Source organism: Girardinichthys multiradiatus, chromosome 12 (genome assembly GCF_021462225.1).
Source record: "Girardinichthys multiradiatus isolate DD_20200921_A chromosome 12, DD_fGirMul_XY1, whole genome shotgun sequence".
Classification (NCBI taxonomy): domain Eukaryota; kingdom Metazoa; phylum Chordata; class Actinopteri; order Cyprinodontiformes; family Goodeidae; genus Girardinichthys; species Girardinichthys multiradiatus.
The window spans coordinates 24,864,498-24,887,670 of NC_061805.1; the positions used below are offsets into that span (position 1 = coordinate 24,864,498).

General features: G+C 37.3%; 2 protein-coding genes across 7 annotated transcripts; both read right to left on the minus strand.

The window, feature by feature from the left end:
• Positions 1–671: 671 nt before the first annotated feature.
• Positions 672–8,166, minus strand: creb3l3l (cAMP responsive element binding protein 3-like 3 like). The gene is made up of 10 exons (XM_047382705.1): positions 8,030–8,166; positions 5,417–5,557; positions 4,936–5,302; positions 4,722–4,831; positions 4,453–4,545; positions 4,069–4,175; positions 2,784–2,852; positions 2,614–2,698; positions 2,423–2,516; positions 672–2,287 (listed from the first exon to the last, which is right to left on the minus strand). Exons 2-10 carry the CDS (start codon positions 5,555–5,557, stop codon positions 1,884–1,886), a joined length of 1,470 nt encoding a protein of 489 aa, XP_047238661.1. The 5' UTR covers positions 8,030–8,166; the 3' UTR covers positions 672–1,883.
• Positions 8,167–9,131: 965 nt separating this feature from the next.
• On the minus strand, positions 9,132–22,822 carry nim1ka (NIM1 serine/threonine protein kinase a). 6 transcript variants are annotated; one of them, XM_047381638.1, is made up of 8 exons: positions 22,653–22,793; positions 15,076–15,566; positions 14,574–14,630; positions 13,373–13,700; positions 13,071–13,183; positions 11,908–12,029; positions 11,681–11,827; positions 9,132–10,723 (listed from the first exon to the last, which is right to left on the minus strand). In XM_047381638.1, exons 4-8 carry the CDS (start codon positions 13,657–13,659, stop codon positions 9,965–9,967), a joined length of 1,428 nt encoding a protein of 475 aa, XP_047237594.1. In that variant the 5' UTR covers positions 13,660–13,700; positions 14,574–14,630; positions 15,076–15,566; positions 22,653–22,793; the 3' UTR covers positions 9,132–9,964. The 6 variants fall into 6 exon arrangements, with proteins under 6 accessions (XP_047237594.1, XP_047237596.1, XP_047237595.1 ...); XM_047381640.1 differs by lacking the exon at positions 14,574–14,630 and having other exon boundaries at positions 15,432–15,566; XM_047381639.1 differs by lacking the exon at positions 14,574–14,630 and having other exon boundaries at positions 15,410–15,566.
• Between the last annotated feature and the right edge of the window lie 351 nt (positions 22,823–23,173).

Below are 23,173 nucleotides of genomic sequence, written 5' to 3' on the forward strand. Positions count from 1 at the left end.
TGCAGTTTTGTAAAGTACATTTTAGGTATTTCCGAGATCTTGATCAGTATAGAAAACTTTAGCCTTTCCTATTCCATAGCAATTATGAATCCATCTATTGATGCATCAACCTTACATTTATCACCCATCCATTGGTTCATTAGCTGTCCATCTATTTATATATCAACCCATAAATCTTTGTGCTTATATATTTAAAAACAGCTAAAAAATGAAATTCATGACTGGGAAAGGGTGGACTTTTGTGTAGGAAAATGTTATCTTGTTAGTCTCATAGCATATTTACCTAAGTCATATTTTGGTAAATAAGACAGGAAATTATACTTAACGCTGTTAGTTCTATAAAAGAGTCAACAGGTGGCAGTATATAGCACTTTTCACTAAGGGAAAATGAATGAAAACCTTTGTGGAAAACCACATAGTTTAGAAAGTGTTTTGTAAAATGTCAGCAAAGAACATGTCTGATAACTTAACATTAAAAAACAAAACACTATACATTTGAGTCTATGCTGGTAAGCATACAGTGAGCCGTTTGCCTGTCATGGTAGAGCATGTTTCCACGCAACCAATTAGGTCACTTCTAGGCCAGCAACAGCAATTGTGAAAGCTAAAAGAAGTCTTCTGTAATATCATCATATATGAAAGCTGTAATATAACATGTAGATGCACACAGATAATGAAACAAAAATGTTTAATGTTTAAATGCTCTTATTTATAAAAAAAAAAGTTTATTATGACAGATATTCAGACATGTATCATACATTGAATTCATATGTACAGAAAAGTAACAATCATATATTGTATTTACATTTAATTCTCAAACTATGCCAAATGTCAGTGCATTGGTTTTGACGTGACTAACATTTAAAATCTCATTGCATGTGAATTTTATCAAAGCTGTTTCAGTACAATTTAGATTCCATTTATCACCGACAGTAACAAAAAAATATATACACAAATAAAATGTTTCACGAACAAATCATTATGTCTTTGACTATACTGTACTGCAAATAGTTCACTGAGCAAATATTTAATAATCCCCCTTCTTCCTAACACAAGAGTGAAAGGTATTTTAAACATTTATAAAGAAAGACAAGCTGGTAAAACAGTTTAAAGCAGACTGGGCTTCACTAACAATTATAAACGAAGGGGTTCAGGGTAAATCTTTTACATTTCCTCTTGCTTTACTGTACAAAAAACAAAAGAGCATTCTGAAATTATAAAGCGCATGTATACCCTTGGTACAAGGGAAATACTAAAACTTTACTAGTCTTCTAAATGGCCAAATGTCCTGCAATGGCTTAAGCAATACATACAGTGGTCGAACAACCACTTTGTTCAAGCTTTATGAGAGTCAAGCAGCTTTTCTTTCACAATACAATCTGTGATGGAGGAGGTGGACTTTTATGACTTTTTTTTTAATGATGATTTAGCATTGCTTTTGAGGAGCTTGTCAACATCTGCTGAAGGCAAAAAGTCTCTTCTCTAAATCTTGTAGAAAAAAAAAGTTAAAAAAAAAAAAGTATCAATGTTCCCATGTTTGCAAGTTTAGATCTACAACTTTTGGTCGTCACATTGTAAAAACAAGTTAAAAACCCCTGGAGGCTATATCAGTAGCATGTGTCCTGCAGTAGACCAGAGATTTATATTATGGCAACACTGGCCCTGTTTAATATAAAACATACAGTAGTTTAAACTGTAAAAATCATTTAAATTTTTCAATGATTTAAATTAAAAGTGCCAAAAAAAAAAAACTGCAGTGAAAAACAGGGGAATTCCCTATCTGGACAGAAAATAATATTTTACCTTCAACATTATTTTAAGTTTCAGCTTTCCATCAGTTAACAAAATGTCTCCCTCTGCTGGTCCTAATAATGAAAATACTCCTACATCTCATCAGAGCGATGCTGCTGTAATATGACAGACGGGGGGCTTCGGTCAATCCAGTTGTCCTTGGATCCTGGGACGTCGTATGCCACAGCAGTCGCCACCACAGGATCAATGGACCCTTCCTTTAGAGGACTAGCACCACCAGGTGAACCCGGCTTCATCTCTGCCGCCTGAGCTGGACTGGGGAAGTCTGCTGAGGAGTTGCTGTTGACGCCTGTCTCAGAGTCGGCTTGTTCCACCCTCTGGTAGTCCGGGGTGTGGTTCTTCTGACCGCCTGAGAAAATAGCTTTGCTGTTCTCCACCACCTCTGACACCAAGACAAGTGGATCCTCCTCAGTCTCCAGGTAAAATATAGGATCTGTGTTTTCTGACGGCACTGAGCGCAAGGTCCGGGAAACGACTGCAATAATGATCAAACAATGTTATTCAAATATAAGTCACATCAAGAGAACTGAATTATATCTTGGTAAAACAACAGAGGCAATAAAATTTGCTCCAGACTCAATAAAACACAAGGAAACTTGGCAAAACTCACCAGATGAAGGTGTGTAGACCTCCTTCTGTTCAGTGTTTCGACCAAATGGATTAACTGAAGGAAAGATGATGAGACAAAAAGAGAGCAGGAACACCTAAAGGAAAGCAAGGAAAAAGAAAATAAAGCAAGATGTTAAAAAGGTAGAAATAACAAAGATAATAAAAATACAATGCTTTACTAGATAAATTTACCATAACACAAGTGCTGGTTGTGCTGGCCTTCAAAGTAGACATCTTCACTATAGACTGCAGTTTCCTCAGTTGCTCAATCAGGGAGCTATAAGAAGCAAGAAGGACACATTCAGAGTAATGAAGCTTTTTCCTTAAAATGAACAAAAAGGGGAACATCAAAGACTTCTTACATGTTCTGTTTCTGAAGCAGCTGGACTTTCTTCTGAAGTTCCAGGTTGTGTGCAGTGCAGACAGCAACCCTGTGGAAGAAAGTCCTTTAATAATTAGTGTCATTATGTCAGTACCAACACTGTGCAGATACAATCTCATCAACTCTTTTCATATTAACGTGATTTTTACTTTGATATAATATTTGAAGCTGTGCCAAAAAAACGTCCTTGGTGACAATTCAATTATAAAATAAAAAACTAGCAATCAACCCTTAAAATGGTCATTATGATGATTAAACTATTTTTTGTGAGGTCAAATGACAAAAGATACATAAAACAGTGTTTGGGATGTTGTTTGCCAAGTCTTTCAGAAATTAAACAGATTTTAATAACAGAAAGTGCTCGGTAACAGCTAAGTTACTGAGCAATAAAGATGTTTCCAGTTTGTCATTTAAATTAAAGTGAGAAAAACCTACAGGCATTACCACACATTGAACAAGTGCAACTACTTCGGGGCTCCAGACTAACTTTTTGTAGTGATGCCACCCTTATTTTGCAGAGGGGGACAATTTCCCTGTTGGAAAAAAAAAAAACTTACAAGGAGTCCAACAACTGCTGCTGTTTGTTAAATGCAAAAATAAAAAAGCCTGCTTTCTGTCCGTACTACACCATGACACACCCTGCACACAATTCCAAGCTTTTTACAGGCAACAATTAACAAAGTCAACCGATTTCACTACCTTTGTTTATTAAGTGAACAAATATGGTTAAGCCCAAACTATCCACACATGGAAGACTTAGATTCAAAGTAATATTTCAATTTAACCAACGTGTTTCTTTCTGACTGGAAGTGTTATTAACATTCTGGAGTGGCCCCAACCATAGTGCTGACTTTAATTCTGATGAGAATCTGTGAAGGGAGCTAACAATTAGGATGATAGCAAAGGTTTAATTGAGGTAATGCAAATTAAGGCATTTCCACTGATTATTGAGAACGAAATGTTTGACATACCATTTTTGTTTTGCTAAAATGTAAATAAAAACAAAAATTTCTCTTTGTTTAATACCCCTCATCTTTGGGAGATATCTGTGTTTATTTCCCAGCAGAAACAAACTTTTGAAATGAAATAAAAAAATGTAACTCTAAATCTTCCAGGGGAATCATTTTGGGCTTATCTGTAGATTGGGCTATGAGAACCGTTGGCAGCACAAACACACAGTCCATCTTGCTTTGAAACAGTTGTTTTGGAGCTAGCACAGAAGAACTATTTCTTTTGACATTTGTTAAGGTGTCTTGGTACCTCACCTGTTTTCCAGTCCATCAACATACACCTTCTTTTTCTTGCGGCTCTCCTGAGCAGACTGCTTGTTGCGGATCTTCCTCCTGATCCTCTTCAAAGTCCTCTCCTCGGCCTGACAACCAAAGTAAAGGAGGCGTTCAGCGTAGTGTTGACATGACAACAGCAGGCAATGTGCCTTAAACTGCTGCACCGCAGAAAAACTAAAAAGGAAATTTTAATGTTTTTGCAACGAAAAAAAGGTCAATTCTCAGAGGGTAAATAAATGTAAAGAAATCTATCATAGGAGAAAATCTATCGTTGAGGAAAAAACATGAACAGAAATATTCTACAGTATTAAATTCAAAGTTCTGTGAGGGTACAATTATATGCAGACAGAAGCTCACAATTACCTTAGTGAGAGGCATGTGCTCGGGAATGGTGGCTCCTTCTTTTGCCAGAAGCCGCTTCTCCTCCTCAGTGAGAACGATCTCTTTGAACTGGAACTAGAAAAAATAAATAAATAAAAATCAGACAAAGTCCTGAAACCTTGTTTTTATTAAAACAGGAAAGATCTATGTATCACGAATCAGTGCCAATCTAATGAACAAGACATTTTTATATACAGTTATTTTAACTGCACTTTTTTTGGACTAAATATAAGTAAGCAGGAAGAACTAACCTGCTCATCTTTGCCAAGTTGTGCTAAATCCTGTGCACAGTTCTCTATGGCCAAAGTACAAGGCAGCTCGGTGGTGAAGTCCTCCTCCATGGCATCACTCACCAGGTCATCTGTCGCATCAACGGATTCATTTCAATTCAATCTAACCTGCGTGGTTTGTTAGGATCTTGTAGGTTTTTTTTTTTTTTTTATTTCAAAACTCAACAGCACTTACCCAGATCAATGAAAACATCTGTATCTGGCTTCTCTGACCGGACACTCTCCAGGACGTCCATGTCCCTGGCTCCGTTCTGCAGCAGAGAGTAACTGTGATCTGCATGGATTGACAAGGTCTCAGGGCTCTCCGTTTGGAGCTCCTCGAAGGTAAGGCCGGGATCAGAGTTCACGGGACTGGGAACTATGTCGCTTTCACTGCCATGAGGACTTCCCAGAGCGTTGTTGTTTCCAGCCCCAGTGCTGCTGTCATCGGAAATGCCGCTGTCGCTCCCTAGTGGGGAATGAGAGGGAGAGAAGGCCTCCACGTTGTCATCCCCATCTAACAAGCTGGACAGGAAATCCTCCGTATCCATACCTGTCAGTATCTACACACAAAATAAATCTGTTAAATCCTATCCGTTATAATTAAATATAATGCTATCGTCTTGGATGGCTGTCTGTAGAAGAAATCTGTTGGTGGTTTGTGAATAAAGTCTTACATCTTGCTCAGACAGCCAGGATTCAATAAGCCCATTCTCATCCTGAAAAAAGGGCTCAGTACATCCATTGTTGCAATCTTGGAACAAGAGCCCGAAGAGGTCTGTCCCGTCCATGTCTGGAAGGTCCTGAGTGACCGACATCTGTGGCAGAGCATCAGTAAACTGTCCATTAAATAATACATTTTTTGATTATGTTATCTAAGATCAAATATCATGCAAGACTGGCAGATGGCAGGGGCATTTTTACTTGTAGTACTAATGAGGCCTACATCCTTACAGAAACATCTGTTTTCACTAAACGTTTCTTGCTAAAGTCTTCATAGCAACCAAACTATTTCCCATTTTGTCACAATAGCCACACGCTTGAATGTATTTTTATTTAAATGTTATGCGATATGCCAACAAAAAGATGTTAGTAATTGTTTGATGGATTGGAACAAACTAAAGCCTTGGATTTCACAAAAGTTTGCAAACTAAAAAATAAAATTGTGCAGTTTACATCGAATCACTCTCAGATAAAATCCATTGAAATCGATTGCATTCACAAGTTGCCTAAGTAGTGAACACAGTCCACATGTGTGTAATTCAAATCTCAGCATAAATACAGCTGCTCTGTGAAGGCCTAAGAGATTTGTTAGACAACATTATTGAACAAGGTTCATGGAGACCAAGGAACACAGTAGACATGCCAGGGATAAAGCTGTTGCAAGTTTAACTCAGGGTTCGGTTATAAAACAATATCCCAAGCTTTGAACATCTCACAGAGTACTGCTCAATCCATCATATAAAAGTAGAAAGAGTATTGCAAAACTGCAAACCTAATATACAGCCATCCACCTAAACAGACAGGTTGGACAGGGAGATCAATGAAAGAAGCAGCCAAGAGGCCCATGGAAACATAGCAAAACCTTTCGGCCTACATGCAATACGGTGGTGGAACCATCATGCTGTGGGGTTGCAGCAACAGGAAAGCCGGTCAAAGTTCATTTGAAGATGGGTGGAGCTAAGTGCATGGCAATTTAGGAAGGCTGCACAAAACAGGAGGCTGGGACTGAGGTTCCTTTCTTAGCAAAACAACGTCCCTAAAAACACATCCAGAGCGACAATGGAATTGTTTAAACCAAAAAGTATTCCTGGGACACAATGGAGTAGTCAAAGTCCAGACCAATATGCAATTGAGAATCTGAGACACATCTTGACAACTGCTCTCACTGTTCCTCTCCATGAAACTGGATCAAGTTTAGTTTAGTCTGGCAATGTACAAAGCTGATAGAGACATTCCACAGAAGTCTTGCAGATGTATTTGAAACAAAATATGGTTGAAAACAAACACACCACAGAGATTTTTATTTTTATAACCTTATATTATTGTTCTTTCACTTCCTAATTATGCACTCCTTGGTGTTGGTTCTTCCTATCCAATCTTCATAAAATACATCACAGTCTGTTGTTGTAACAGGACAGAATACGAATATATTCAAGGGGGTTGAATATAGTTGAAAGGCATTGTACATTTCACAGAAAACCAGTAAGCACAGGTCCAGAAATGGAAAGCAGCCCTTGTTCACACACCTTAGTGGTCCTACTGCTTCAAGTGCCTGTAAAAATATTCTTAAGGCTGAATTAATGTTGTTTTCACAGTTGTATCAGACACTTTTAGAACATTAAGAAGAATTATTTAAAACTTTTTACAAAGTATAAAGAAGGTAAAACTGATTTTTATTTAAAAACAATATTCATTTTAGCCAACCACTTGCATGATAGCCCTTGATAATGTGTTGTGAAGTTCAGCCAAATGAAAACAGTGTTGCAACATGGCAATTCACGCTTTACCACCTTTTTTTTCATAATTTCGTCTAAGTCTTTTTGCCTTATATTGCATTTTTTATGCATGATTGCATAAAAAAAAATATTAATGCGCTCTAGATAATAACGTTTAGGTTCGCTAACACAATAACCGTGAGAATACGACAGGACAAAGGGGATCGTCTCTTTCACAGTGTGCTGCATTTTACTCCACGTGGCCGCTGCAGGCACAGGTTGACGCCTAATTAAACTAAAACTAAATCGTTTTCTTTTCTCAAGCAGCTGATTGAAAATACAGTATGTCTGTAAACCGTCTAATGTTGCATCATCTCAAACATTTGATTATGACCTCATCCACTAATGTGGCCCGCCCCCTATACCCTTGTCACAGGATCTGATACAATATCAAGTGTCAAAACTAATAACAGGCATAATGGATAAATAAAGAAAGATGGTTCAAATGTTAAAATAAAAGTTTTTGTTTTTTTGTTTATTTAACGTGTTTTTACTATGATTTTAAACAGTAGTGATGCATGGCGAAATGCGTTACATGAATAACACGTAAAAGAAGGGAGCTGTTTAAGAAGTTAAGGCATAATAATTATTGAGAATACCGTAAAATTGCAGCTGCATTAATAATTTTAGCAAACAGCACAAAGCAGGAATGTGGCCCAACACCGACTTCTCTTAGCTCTACTCATCCTGTTTTATTCATTAGGTTAAAGGCGTGGTTCTTCTTTAAATATAAAAAAAAAAAACACAGAAAAACATTCTATAAATGGTGCCAAACGAAGGACATTTTCTTACCGTTTGATGACAGAGGATTTGACCAACTCAAACGCTCGTTCAATTGCCTTTTCGTTTCTCTACTCAGCTTTTCTCTTCGGCTACCGTCAACAGAGAGCTTCCTACCGAAACCACCTTCCAACGAGGCAAAAAACGCGTCATCACGCAAAGGCGGAAACGAACTTCGCACGTAGGTGTTATTTGTGGTTATGGGAAATGTAGTACTATGCCAGTTTATATTACTGACCTACTTTGATGCTTATGTGAAGATTGAAGCGTATTACACAAACAATAAAAAAGCAAATAAACGTACTTCTAAAAATAAATTCTATATGATATAAAATATTTAATTTAGTAGCTAATATTCCTTTTATTATTAAATAAATCGAGTGTCTGTAATATTATTTGTATATTTATATGTGTAACATGTTATCCGTTTTGTAGTATATAAACGAAAAAGGCTATTTTACTGTATAAAATTAGAAAATTTAAATAGATGTATTAAAAATTTGAAATACATTATATGATAAAAAAATATTTCGAAATGGAAGTGAATGCAGCATTCATCTCTTTTGTTATGGTAGCTCATCCAGTGCCAGTTAAACTGCATGAAACTTAATTGAATGTAAAGATGAAACTATAGTTATTCATAAAATATATTTAGTTACATAAAAAAAAAATTGTACAAAAAAGTACAAAAACATCTACCTTTAGGAAACAGTTTTGCAATCTAAAATTGTTGTATTTTTTTTTTTTTTTTTCATTATTTAAAGCAATATTTTACTGTATAACAATTTCTTAGATTATAACAAAAGTCTTGCAAAATCCATTTATAATAATAAAAGTAATGGATGTGTATGTACCATTAAATACTAATAAAAGTTAATAAAACTTAATAAAAAAAGATTGTAACCAAAGGTACATATAAAACTGAATTATCCATCAATAAAAAACTGTAAATACACATAAATTACCCAGACAGCAATGCAAACAAATTCAGGTTTGCTGCTGGTCGAGGTTTTCTACTGGTCGAGAGCAATAAAAATGTCTGAACATGAAACTAAATCAAATGTAAAGAGATTAGTTTTTTTCTAAGCATTAATTCTTTAATAAACAGAAGCAGTTTGGTTTTCATTTAACATTTATTTCAATCAGCACATTAGCATTGACATGGCATGATTAAGAAAATCTGATATTCTAAGATAATTCATCTCAGTCCTGAAACCTGAAAGTGATGTTTTACCACATGAATTAATGTTCTGCAAATTGGTATATCTTAATTGAAAGCTTATTTTAATATACTGACCTTTTTAGGTCAAAATGCAACATATTGAGGTCAGTGAGGTAAATATTTGGAACATCTCATAGAGACACATCACATATGTGAACCTTCTATTTGTATCTTCACAAACATTACTGAAACCTGTTTTATTTCAAACCAATAAAAAACAAAGGCATTAATGAAAGGTGCAATTAAACAAACCACATGTATTGAATGTATGTTTTAGTTTCCATGTCACTGATAAACAGTTTTTAGCCTTTTTCTTTTATATTAGTTCCTATAGGGCTTCTAGTAATTCCAACAATGAAGCATAGAACTGATGTTAGCTAAAGGTATACTGTCTGTGTGACCCAAATTAATTTATTAGCTATCTAACCAATATGTTGACTTTAATAATTTACATTCCAGACCATTTTAAATCTGATAAAAATTCTATTTCAGAACAAAAGAAATATTATTGATAAACTGCCTGCAGCCTTCTCACAGAGACTAAATTAACAGTAAAAAGAAAAGATAATACATAAGAAATATCAAGTTTTAGCAGCTGAGTGAGGTTTTAGTACTATTACTTTTATTTATACTACTGGACTGAAAAGCGTCACTAATGTAATGCGTGCAATTTCCCCCCAGACTGTATAATCAGTGAACTTCCAATGCGAAGCATACATTTTTTGTCACAGAATCACACAGAGTTTAGATGTGTGGCGTAAACTACGATACACTTTTAGACGCTCCTTCTTATTTGTTGTAATTGGTCCAACTTTCTGTGTGACCGCAGGCCTCCTTTCAATGACCCGTTTCTTCTGAGCCCGGTGTAGCAGGATCCGATAGACCCCAGTGATGGAGCTTCTGCAGTCTTTCCCCTGGTTGTTGAAGATGTGCTCAGAAGTGATTCCTAGAGTCTCTAATGCAGCCTTTACCTCCAGTTCTTCCTCCAGCAGTTCAGCTGGTTTGCTTTCAGCAAGATGAAATGGATCTAGCTTAAAGGGGTCCATGGCACATGGGAATTCCACAGGGAGTAGCCATTCACAGCCCATTATCTGCTCCACTGTATAGCGATCAGACGGTATGGGCTGGAGGATCCCCCTGATGAGCTTCTGGCATGCCTCTGGCACCCAAGAGGGTAGTACGTAGGCCCCCTCCATTATGCATCTCTTTAGTTTGGCCACAGTGTCTGCCCTGAATGGCATGGTGCCTGTCACCATAAAAAACAGCATGACACCCAAAGCCCAAATATCTACATAAGCTCCCACATAATGCTCGTCCCGGAAGAGTTCTGGAGCAGCGTAGGGTGGAGAGCCACAGAAAGTGTTGAGTGTCTCATCACGGCGGCTCAGTGTGCTAAATCCAAAGTCCCCAACTTTGACACAAGAGCTGCTTGTATAAAAGACATTTTCTGCCTTTAGGTCACGATGGATGATGTTATTTTCATGCTATGGGAGAAAATGAGAAATCAAAATTATAAACACCTCATCTACCTAGACAAAATATATCCAAGGGCAGAGTTACAGTATCCTATGAATAAATGACCATGAATGATTAAAAAAATAAATAAATAAGGACTGCAAAACACAAACAAACAAAAGAATCAGCTGGTCATCGCAAAGGGCCCATTTTCAGTTTTATCTGCTCTAAATGATGACTGGCCAATTGGAAACTCAAAACTCCGATCTTTTCTGATCAGTCAATGCATCAGAGCCTAAGTACTATCAGATAATGTGAATGACACTCTTCAGTGTGGAAGGAGTTACTGAGGAACAAAAACTTTAAGTTAGAATAAAGTCCATAATTATTCATACCGCTAGGATATTTTTATATTTAAGTTTATTTTAATCCAACCCAAAAATTGTTTCATAGGAAACTCTGAAAGGATAATATGACAATGTACAAGGGGCATCATTTTTGAAAAAAAAAGTTCAAATTTCTGTTTTATCTTTGTTTTAAAGTAGTAAAACCCAGAAAGAAAAATCAAAAGAAGTCTTTACAAAATTTAGAGATTGGTAATTGGCCAAAAAGCACTGATCTTTGCAGATTTTAATAAAATAATTTTTGTCAAATCTTTCAAGAACATCTATAAATAAAGTTATTGGTAAATTGCTTTTTGTCAGTTTATAATATTTAGCTTTTTATACCTTATGTCTACTTTCAAAAACTATTCATCAAAACTCTTTAGGAATATTTTGTCATTATTAGAGAGAACCCATCCTCACTGATACAGCTTTAGCTTTGCAAACATTAAGGCCTATTTTACTCTTTTGTTGTAAGACATATTTTTCTGGTCAATATCTCAGTTACATGGCTATTGGGACTTTACGTGACACACCGTAATCACAGTAGGGTTTATTGTAATTCTACTCAAATATGTTCCATCAACATAAGCTTGTACTGACCATGTGCTTAACAGCCGAGAGGATCTGAGCAAAGACAATCTTGCTGTCAGTGTCAGAACGTTTTCCTTCTGTAGTAATCTTAGTGTAGAGCTCGCCTCCACCTGCATACTCCATCACCAAGTGTAGCCGTGACAAAGTCTCCACCACCTAAAGATGACGCACATAGAGGAAAAGAGTGATCAGAATGAAGAAGGCTGTTGTTAGTGATCAAAGCTTTAAAGACAAACCTCATATAGGCGTATGATATTCGGGTGGTGCAGTTTTTCCATGCTGGAGATCTCTCTGGAAAGCAACCTCTGAGTCTTCTGATCCAACTTTGTTTTGTCTAAGATCTTAATGGCCACTTTGTCTGGTCAGACCAAAGAGAGAATTAATAATCAATCAGAGATCAATGATGTGACAACAAAAAATACCTTATTTTTTCTGTAATTTATTTTTACTCATAGTTAAATGAACAACAATGTTAATAAAGATAAATAATATATAATCCATCCATTATTTAAAAACAATAGACACTAAGAGTCTGTTCTTGTTGATTAAATAGAGTTTCAGCTGCCCAATGAAACATTTCGGTTAGATATATTTGCAGTCTATTTTCACTTATAGTGCCATCTTTAAATGAATTTGCTTTTAAAGATCATGGGAACATCTTTTTTAAATAGCAGCGACTTAAGATGTAAGCATAAAAAACCTTTACCTCCAAAAAAAGATATGATAAAATATCTAAAAACTTTAAATAACTGAGCTGCTGGCTGTATGCCTTTAAATCATTAATAAAGATTCTTAAAACAGCTCTCAAGTAACCGAATACAGAAAAGTTCTCAAGCAGCAAAATGGGGTTGAGATATCTCATTGTGCTTCAGAATGAATTATTAAGGCGGGTATTAGGCTCAGTTTCAGATGCAACAAAACTGTCAATAGAAGCATTCAAAATGCAATCCAGCTCATAATGTTTTAGATCCAAATATACAGTTTAAATGCACATCTACACTCATAACACAGAGAGGCAGTAAACGGTAAAGCATATTCTTCAGCAGCACCCACAATCTGACAGAACTACACACTCATTCATGGCTCCATCTGTAGCCTTTGATGAGGCATGCAGCAATTTTAGCTGTCGCTAAGGAAACTGAGATCTCTAATCAATCCCTCTGGTCAAGAACAGCACACTTTCTCTCTCTTTGTGGCTGAATCAGCCTCCTCACCAGGAAAGATCTGCCTTATGGATTACTATAAAATAAAAAAACTTTGTGTATCAGGCTATTGATCAAAACAACGTACTCCTGAAAGTACAGTTAGGTTACTTTGGAGTTTTAGACATGTGGGGTGTTGTTTTTATCTGTCTTAGGTGTTAGAAGTTCAACCACATGACATTGATTGTACTGATTACCTTTTGTAAGAGCATGAATTCCTAGTTTGACATGGGAGAAATTTCCACACCCTATCTCGCCACGAATCTTGTAGAAGGCAATTCTTCTGCCCACTGTCAGCTCACGGACCACCCTGTGACCAGGTTATGTAACATGAAATGTGACACTGATATTTGTATATAATTTAGCAAACTCACCCAGGAAAGAATTGCAGTCCAAGGAAAGTCAATCAAAAATGGAAAAAAACAGTAGCTCAAATTCAAAGAAATTTCAGAACTAAAATAAAAAAATAAAAAAATACTCTTTTTCTCTGAAATCTTACCTTTCATCCTGACACATATCCAGGTTCAGCCTTTCCAGAGGAGTAAGTTGGCGGACAGTGGCTCCTTCATCATCTGTGTTGATGTCAGAGCTGTCCTGCCGGCTCCAGCGGGTATACCTTTGTCCCCCAGAAACTACAACTTTCCCTACAGTGGACCCTCCAACAGAGTCTCCATTAGACTCTCTGGAATCTGCTCCCGAAACTGAGCTGTTCCCAGTCGTGCCTGCTGTCCCGGTCCCGGCTTGAGCCCCATCTGGTCTGCCCTCAGAGGGGCAGACAGCAGTCATCCTGCGAGGGACGCTCAGGCTGGAGTGGGCTTAGGCCATAGCTAGGAGTAATGCAGAACAGGATGCAGTATGAAAAAAACTCATTTTCTACATTTCCAACTTCCTCTAACATTTCTGACTGTCCTAAAATATGTTTTTGAGAAGAAGATATCTTAGTTATAAAGGTGAATCTCAACAAATTAGAATCGTTTAAAAAAGTTAATTTTGGCATCTCAATTCAAAAAGTGATAAATTCATTGCACAGAGTGATATACATTTTAAGCATTTCTATCATAAATTCTGATGATTATCGCTTACAGTTTTCTCAGAAAATTAAATAAAGACAATAAAAATGACAACAATGTTATATCAGGGCCAACACAACCATGGGAAAGATTGCTAACATGGCAACTGTAATTGACATCCTCCAGAAAGAGACTAAGTCACATAAACACATTGCTAATTAAGCCGTCTGTTGCCGGAGAAATGCATCTAAGCATATTATTGGAAAACTAAATGGAAGGAAAAGTTGTGCTAGAAAAAGGTGCACAAGCAACTTGGATAAAAACAGCCAAGAGTTTGCAGATAAACAAGGCATGGACTGCACCTAGAGTCAGTGCTTCTAACAGCCACCTCACACATGTATTCAGGATATGGGATACAACTGCAACATTCCTTGTGTTAACAAGAGACAATGTCAGAGTCATGTCTAGCAGGACATTTTATAGCAATTAATGCTTCCCTGACCAGCTTTTTGGAAACACTGATTTAATTTTTTTTACAGAACTTGGTATCTGCCTATACTGCCAAATGTACCAATACGAGGTTTAATGTCTACGGTATCACTGTGCCTGACTGGCCAGCACACTTGTCTGACCGAGTCCTCCTAGCTACGCTATGAAGTATTGTCAAGAGGAAAATGAGAGATGCCAGACCCAACAATGAAGATGAGCTGAAGGCTGCTGCTCCCTTAACATCTCCGCAGACCCACACTGATGTAGCAATTCATGCAAAAGGAGCCCAGACAAAATGGTGAGTGCATTTACCGATATTACATAAGACCAAAAACTTTTATTGGTCTTATATTTTTTTTGAAAATTAAAATTTTGTGTTGCACGCGGTTATCATCAAATTAACATAAATAAACACAAGGAAAAAATCACTATGTGTGTAATGAATCTATATATTATATAAGCACACATTATTAATACAAGTCTTTAAGTTATTGTATTGGCTGTGATGTTGATATAAAATAAGAATAAAATCATCCTAGAATGCTTTACAGAAAGGGTAAAAACAAATCATTTATGTAATGAAAATATAAGCAGGTGCCTGCTACATGGCTATTATCTGATTAATACACTTTTACTGACTGAGCTGTACACCAGACAGTGTAGAAGTTGGTATTTAACTATATACAACAAAAAATAGCCTTACCTTCAGGTGTGTGAGCCACTTCCAAAGCAAATCCTTTCATATTTTTCATTGCAACTCAGTCAACACAGAAATATTATTTACAGCTTCTTTTTATAAATCAGCTCAATATTTCAACACATTTAAAATCTAAGAGCCCATCCTTTATCCAAAATCTCTCGCTTAAGCTACAGCTGAAGCTAGCCACAAAAGAATAATGTGGTCAGTTTATCACTGGAGGCTTAAAGCTGTTAAGCTGTTGAAATTTGTGAATTTCCTCTGTCAACCTTCCACTTTCCCCCACTTATAGCTGTGTCTGAAGATCCAAGAAAGCATGTAATATTGTTTTCATGCTCACTGCTGTCGGCGGAGGCTTTAACCTTTTGTGTCTCCGGGGTATTAATAGGCCACGGGGTGAGGAGGAGGGAAGAGAAGAAGGATGTGAGAGGTTGAAAGAGTGAGGATGAACAGGTGATCGTGTCAGGGTGCAGCCACAGGGTGACCGCCAGAACACTCTGTGGAAAAAACAAAAACAGATGCACAAATTTGAATATCTGCTTTAAGTCTAAACAGTTGCTTAGATTTTTTTAGGAGATTTCAAATATTTGTAGCTTGTATTTCAAAGCATCCTTAAGAGATTTATCTATAGCTTAAAGCACATTTTTATTAACAGTATATGACTTTTCCCATATTGTTCCATGTTGATAATGGAACCAGCAACTTCAGATAATGCTGTTTACGACCTTCTTGACATCCTGTTCTTGTTTTAGCTAATCTTGAACAACACACATTTCTTGCAAGTCACATATAAAAGACAATATACACATCTGGAGAGCTGTACCTGTTTATTATCCACTTGTATATTCGATAATGTGTATTGTAATTCCTAATTAAGTGCTCACTGAGAGGTTCAGGTTGCTATGGCAGCTAGGGTAAACAAATCGAGATTTGGTAATAGCAGAAAGAAAACCTCAATACCCATGTGACTAAGCAAAAATAATTTCAATTGTAGAGTGATCACCGTCAGCTTCTTTGTTTGTGTCTGTGCATCAGTGTGGTGGTGTGGTTGAATAAGAGGTAGGTGATAATTGTATGGTGTTCAACAAAGCTCTAATGATGCCCCATGAGGAAGAACAGAAAAGACAACTCAGAGGTGAAAATTAAGCAGGTTTATGCAATACACAAATTACAAGAAATAATTTAAAATACAATAAAAAACATTTGATCAGAAAAACAATGTACACAATTGTGACCTAAATTCAGATGCAAATGAAGGGCAAGCTATGTTTAGTTTTGATTAACAAATTGTTTAATATAATTTTTAGGAAGGTTTATAAAAAATAATGTTATTTATCCAGATAAAACCTCATTGAGATTTTAAATCCCTTTTCAATAGGGGCCTGGCAAGACAGCAGCACCAAGTTTTTAACATACAATAACATGTTTCAATTACCTAAACTCTTCATCAACCAAACATTTGAACTGAATCCTGACAGTTTACACTGATTCCCATGTCTTGGTTGGTTTACAGCTGGGCCATACTCTTTCCATTTTCAGATGAGTGACTGAACAGTGATCTACAAGTTGTTCAAAGCTTTAAACCACATCTCACAGAATTGTTTTTATTCAAGGAATAAATTAGTCACATGTGGAGTCGAGTTACTAATTAGATGACTTTTGAAAGCAATTTGACGCTCTACTTTTTTTTTTTAGGGAAACAGCATAAAGCGGCCTGAATACAAACACATGCCACACTTTTGTGATTGTTTTTTGGGGGAAAGAAATTCTAAACCATGTATAATTTTCTTACTACTTCCCTAACTCTAACCCTTGTGCACTAATTTCCATTGGTCTATCAAACAAAATCACAATACAATAGACTGAAGTTTGGACTTATGATATGACAAACTGTGAAAAAATAAAGTAATCATTTTTGCAATTGCAATCATTTTCTCCCATTAGAGTCAATCAAAGGAAACTTGTTTGATTCTGATCTCTGGCCTATAGTTTGTTTCATTTCCAATTCTGACTGCAAATAATGATTTTTTCCATTTAAAAATCTCAACCAATTAGTACGGTAAGGTAAGGTAAGTTTATTTATGTAGCGCTTTTCAGTAACGAGACACTCAAAGCACTGTACATACAATTACAATACAATCACAAAGAACACAGAAAAACATATCAAATGCTAAGAAATCTAAAAATCTCTGGTCAATATTACAATGATACAGATAACATTAATAATCCTTTGGGTTTTACTGGTAAGAGCTGGTTCTAAACCAATCTTTCTAAAGAGGTAATCATATCATTAAGTCCTCTATGTAGGGGAAAGCATCTTGTGCTAAGAAGTCTCATCATTCCACTGAATTCTAACTAGTGAAGCTGAGTCACTGGTACAAAACAGCTTTAATCCACATTTTCAGGTGCTAATAATATATTGCTTTTACTGGTGCTGAAGTTGAACTAAGTAATCTAATTAAGAAAGCTGGGTCATTGGTGTAAGAGCAGCTAAAGTCCAAGTTACTAATAATGTTTGGTTTTCGCTGGTAAAATCTATGAAAAGCAATGAAATCACACATTTAGGTAAAGTAAGATAGGAGGGGAAAAAAAATCATATTTCAGACTCTATTCTGCTAAGAATAGAATCTGAAATATGATTTTTTTTTAGTAGTACAAAAAAATCTCAGCAGGGGTAAGCAACACACACAAGTAAAAATTTATCAAGGGTACGGTGGAATCTTGAGGGTGCGAATGTAAGTCTGAGTCTGTTTGTTAGACTGTCAACACTGATAGAAGTGCTATTGTCCTTGAGAAGAGAGGTGGAAGTTTTATCAATCGGCCGCATAGTCCTATCAGCACACAGCTGGTAGGGGAGTGCTGGGGAAGAGCGTCGTGTTTACATAACATCCAGGAGATATTTTGTCGATAGCCAGTTAGCAGAAGTTGCCAAGGCCACATTGGGGCAACAGATTTAGAAAAACAATAAATGTTGTGGTTCAGGCAGTTGTGCATTTCCAACTACCTTAAGAGTTTTACTGGTATGTCTCAATTGCAAATCCAAATAGCCAAAGTTCTGGTACTTTCTGCAGGTCTCGAGCGTACAACTTCTCCAAGATTATATCCTTTAACCTCTGAGTCCAACCGCTGCCAGGCTGCGATTCTGTTCAAGAATCGTGTCCAGCTTGTGATTCTGCTCTCTTAACATTTCAGTCTGAGTGTTGATCGCTCCACAGACTCCATCCAACATCGCAGGCAGCTTTGGAACGCTTTGAACAGCCGCCCACGTTTTGCGAATCACTCGATAAGCCAGGTAACCACCAACTCCAAAAAGCAGAAATCCTGTTCTCAAAAGTCCAAATATGTACACATCTTCTACGTCCTCGACCGACATTGTATTCAGGCACACAATCTTCCACTGCTGCCAAGAATCCATTGTGTTTCCAGAGAAGAACGTCACGCCTGGACAAGAGGGTCTCCTTTACACTGTCTTCCCGTAGGAAAATTTTTTTTTGACCAATTACGTTGAGAGTCCAGCTGACCAAATCCATAATTTACAAGTTTGGAGGATATGCAAAGCGAGGCTCTGAGAAAAATACAGACAAAAAGCAGAAGCAGGGATCAGCAGTGAGGGAGAGAAAATGCGTGTGTCTTCCACCGAGAGCAAGAGAAAAAAAGTACGCATGTTTATAACTTGTGGAAAGCGTCTGACAGTTTTGCTAAACCTTTAATCTGTCCATTTTGATGTTTTGCAAACAAATGTAATGGCCTAAAAACACTTCCCATAAATATGGTGTCAGAAACAAGTGTATGTGTCTGCAGACAGTCCATCATTCAACATAACCTGCTTTGCCATGTATAGGGCCTTCCTTCCTCACTGCACAATCATTTGTGCAAGGATCCCTAAAGGAGAGCATCAACCTGTGTTGTTCACTCTCCTGCTGATTGCTCTGCTGCTATCAGCAGCCACTTTATGCCTTCCAGCAACAGAGAACTCAAGCAGCTCATCCACAGTAGCTGTGTTATTGCTCTTTCCACCTGTTAGACTTCCCTTCACCAAAAAAACTCATGTTGTGTGTTTAACAATACAAAGAGTGCAGAGAAGAGCCTTTTATCACTAGCTATAAAAGCTATGAAATGTCGGTGGGACATTTTCTGTACATTTTCCAGTATGTGTATGCACATTTGTTTGCTTGTGTTTGCAAGCCAATTCGTATTTTTACCCAATATCTATTACAGATACATTTGCAAAACACCAGTTTGTGCAAAAAGGGCTTTCTCCACACAAAGATGTACCCCAGTGTGTTGAGGTGCACAACTGAGAAGAATAAAAACCTCAGTGGTGAAAGAGTACAACAATAAAATCTATAAGAGCCCTGGGAACAGAGGAACGGGCCTCCCTGGAATCTCTGTGGCAAATATTTCACGTGTTCCTCAGAAAGGGAAAAAGGGGGAAACTGACCTCTAAATCCCTCCCCCTTGACAGGCAAATGAACGCAGTCTAAAGCAAAGCAGCACCAGCATCAATGGATTATGCTAACACCATGGCTCTCTAACTGTTCTACAAGTACCACTGATGGTGCTTGGCTACCTTTAGTGGCACTCGTAGTAAAATGTTGGTATCAATTCTTTGCAAGGCTATACAAACAGTTTAACTGTAATGTAGAGCTAATATAGTCACCAACAGCCAAAAGGCTGAGCAAGTCAACCACATTGAATTTTGGTACATAAGAAACCTTTTAAAAAGAGAAGAGCAGTGGAGAAAATGTTGAGAACTCCCAGTTTGGTTAACCAGGAAGAAGTGCTACTTCTGCTGGGTTCCGTTTACCTCTGAAGTTTAAATGTATATCAGAGAATGACATCAAACCTAATTAAACCATGTTTAGATTCCAGTTTCAAAAACATGTTGGATTTTCTAACTGATGTACACAGTGATCAGGCTTACTACTGTTTGTATAACAAACGAATAATACATACACTACACTTCCAACGTTTCAACAGTTTCTTCAGTTCATCTACCAAAGAAAACAAAACATTGGATGTCGGTCATGGATCCTTCTGCTTCTCCATCTTTGTCTTTAACCACAAGAAATGCTGAGGAAATGCTGGTGCTCCCTTTGTCTCCCCCTCCTGACCTCTCTGAGTCTAGAAGCTGGAGAGACTGAAACGGAACAAGGCTGCATGTCCAGATGTTATCAGCCCCAGAGTCCTGAATGCCTGTGTGGAGCAACTCTTGAGTTTCTGCAGCAACTCATCAGGAGAAGGTTCCAATGCTGTGGAAGACATCCTGCCTTGTTCAGTACCAAAGAAAACTCACCCATCAGTCCTCAAAGAATATGCCCTGTTACTACAAACGCTAAAAGACATAGTCAAACTGAAGGGTCATGAGTGTGACAAGCCGGTCAGCAACACGGGAGCAGCTTGAGGAACTGTACTCTCATCATTCCTTTTCACTTTGTACACATCAGACTTCAAGTCCTGTCATCTGCAGAGATACTGAGATGACTCTGCAGTCTTTGGGTGTATCAGAGATGGTCAAGAGACTGGGCACAGGGAGCTAGTGGTTTGCTTCATGGCATAGTGTGGAAACAATTATCCAACCTTTAATCTGAATAAAACAAAGGGGATGACTGTGGGTTTCAGGTGGAATCAGAATATGTTGAACACCACTTCCATCATTGTAGAAAAAGTGAAGGTGGTGGAGTATAAATACATTTAATTTCTCTTTAGGATATAATACAGTTTTATTCTTTATTTGAATACAATTTAAAGTTGAATTAATAAATCGGCTGGCGAACAGAATCAGGTGACCAGCCTGATCCGAAACTGAAAAGTACATTTAATACTCGTTTAGGCCTCGTTTGTCAGGTACTTTAATATAACAAATGAGGCCTCATTGGAACGCGTATTAAAATGCATTAAATATGACTATAACGTTTGTTTTATTTATTTTTATGACATAACTAAAACTGAACAAAATCCAAGTCAGTATACTACTGTTTTAAACTCTCTGCCTGTGTGGCGGAAAACATTTAATACAATGCATTTTCTCTACCAGCACTAAAATGGTCACACTTAGAATATGGGCATAATAGATGGCATTTCAAAAGGTCAGTTGAAAACATAAGCAGGACTCTCTTCTCCTTCCATGACAACTTACAAAATTGTTTAGATTCCAATATGTTTTTCTCTCCGCCATACTTTCAGGCTATCTGTTATTTTCTGAAGCTTTGCTCTCTCATTAAATCTTAATAACACTGAAAATTGCTCATTTTTAGTAATTTTTCCACAATAATAATGTTTACACCAAATATTATTGCCGTGTAGCTATTATGGGATGGTGCTGTCTCTAATGGTAAAATATCTGATTTTTGAGTTTTAGACTGGCTGGTAAAAACTGCATAGCAAATGTTTTTAAATCTTAATCAAGAAGTGAACCTTGGCCAGCAGAAATGCCCATTGTAAGAAAATTTTAATCTCTAACTGAGATCCACATCTGCATTAGTGTGAAATAAATCTATTTTCTAGGCCTTGATTTACAAGACATACAAAGGCAAGATGAATGAGCAGCATAGAGGGTTGTCTCTGAGGCCTTAATAAAGTTACCATAACACTAAACAAGAGGCACAATAACAAAACCAGGCTGCAGAGCAGACACTGCCAAGCTTACATCCGTAGGTTCACATGAAAATCTAATTTATTTCTTCCAGCTTTAAAGAGCTGTCTTAGTTTGCATGTAATTCTCAATGAACACATCAAAGAGGTTTGCATCAAAGAAAAATCACATGAAGCAACATGTTTTATGTACTATAACTGATTGATCATCAAAAGAATAAAATTAGGAAAAGATTTCCTGCAGGTGGACATAAAAAGAACAACCAAAGGGGTCATTTTTGTTTTAAAAATATGGAAAATTATTCGGCAGCATACAATGCTGATGAATGACTGAATTTTCCTTCTTAATTCATCACATCTTCTGGCTATTTACATCTGAAGAAAATACTAAATTCTCTTCTTGTGTGTGGGATTAGTAAATCTAAATATTAATGTATGGAGCCGTCCATTGGAGCGTGAATAAATAAATAAATGCTTTTGATAAGCAAATTTAACCTCTGATTTGTTTAAGTCTAAAAATAGGCAAAGGCGAGGCAAGCAACAAGTGCCTTTGCGTTGATCGGTCGCATTACGACGTCAGTTTTCTCCTGGTGAGTTCCCCAAGTTTTACTGCGCATGAACCATTCAGTGCGTGCGGTAACAGGATACACAAGGTGGTAAATTAAATCTTAATTTAGGAAAGCGATAAAAGCTCTGCTGTGAGAAAACCCAAACCAATCACTTCAATGTGCTCCATATGTTTCTATTAAATGTGTATTTTGTCTGTGACACTAGCGTATTACAGGAAGGCCTTTTTTTTTTTTTTTTTAGAAGAAATTCATCTTGGAAGTGCGTCTCTTAACTAAACCCATTTCTGTCCAATCATAGTCATCAGTTAGCCAGAAATCTCCCGCAGCAGGGCGTTCAATGTGAGCCAATCCGCTTTCTATCGTAACCATATAGCAGAAAAAAACCAAACATCTAAGCTTACACATGTGAATTATCCTTACTTGGGTGTGCACCGTATCTTCGTGAATCCGTGACAGCCATGTTTACCAACCTTTGTGCCAAATCCATCCTATCCCCACTGCCCGGTGACATTGGGTGCCCAGGCTCTCTGCTGCAGCTGCCGCCCAGTTAGGTCTGTTGTCAAGGAAATCAACTTAACTAACAGGCGGATGGACCAATCAGCGGCGCCAAAAGGGCGACAACGTGCCGTGTTGTGTCCAATGAGGAAGGAAGAATTAGGACCAATTTTATTGTAGAAGCAGGAGAGCTGTCCAACGCAATGAGCAGGCGGCGGGACCCAGCAGGTAATTGAAGCTGTGCGTGTCAGACGGCGTGATCCCATGACTGTAAAAGACTACAGCGGAGGTTCAGCGTGGGGTCAGGGGACCAGGATCCTGGAGAATTTATTTTAAATCTGACTGGCACAACAAGAGTTAAAGCGTCGTTTTTTAGAAGTCCATACAGACATGGACACATTTATTGGCACCCCCTGGTAAACATTTGTCCAATGTTTTTAAATAAA

Excerpts from the sequence above, each read along its gene's own strand:
- nim1ka (XM_047381642.1), bottom strand. The coding sequence starts at position 13,659 with ATGACTGCTGTCTGCCCCTCTGAGGGCAGACCAGATGGGGCTCAAGCC. Across the intron at positions 13,184-13,372 it reads GATATGTGTCAGGATGAAAG|GGTGGTCCGTGAGCTGACAG; the intron begins GTAAGATTTCAG and ends ACCTGGTCACAG. Across the intron at positions 12,030-13,070 it reads AATTCATGCTCTTACAAAAG|ACAAAGTGGCCATTAAGATC; the intron begins GTAATCAGTACA and ends TGGTCTGACCAG.
- creb3l3l (XM_047382705.1), bottom strand. The coding sequence starts at position 5,557 with ATGTCGGTCACTCAGGACCTTCCAGACATGGACGGGACAGACCTCTTC. Across the intron at positions 2,853-4,068 it reads GTTGATGGACTGGAAAACAG|GGTTGCTGTCTGCACTGCAC; the intron begins GTGAGGTACCAA and ends TTTCTTCCACAG. Across the intron at positions 2,288-2,422 it reads GGTCTACACACCTTCATCTG|TCGTTTCCCGGACCTTGCGC; the intron begins GTGAGTTTTGCC and ends TCATTATTGCAG.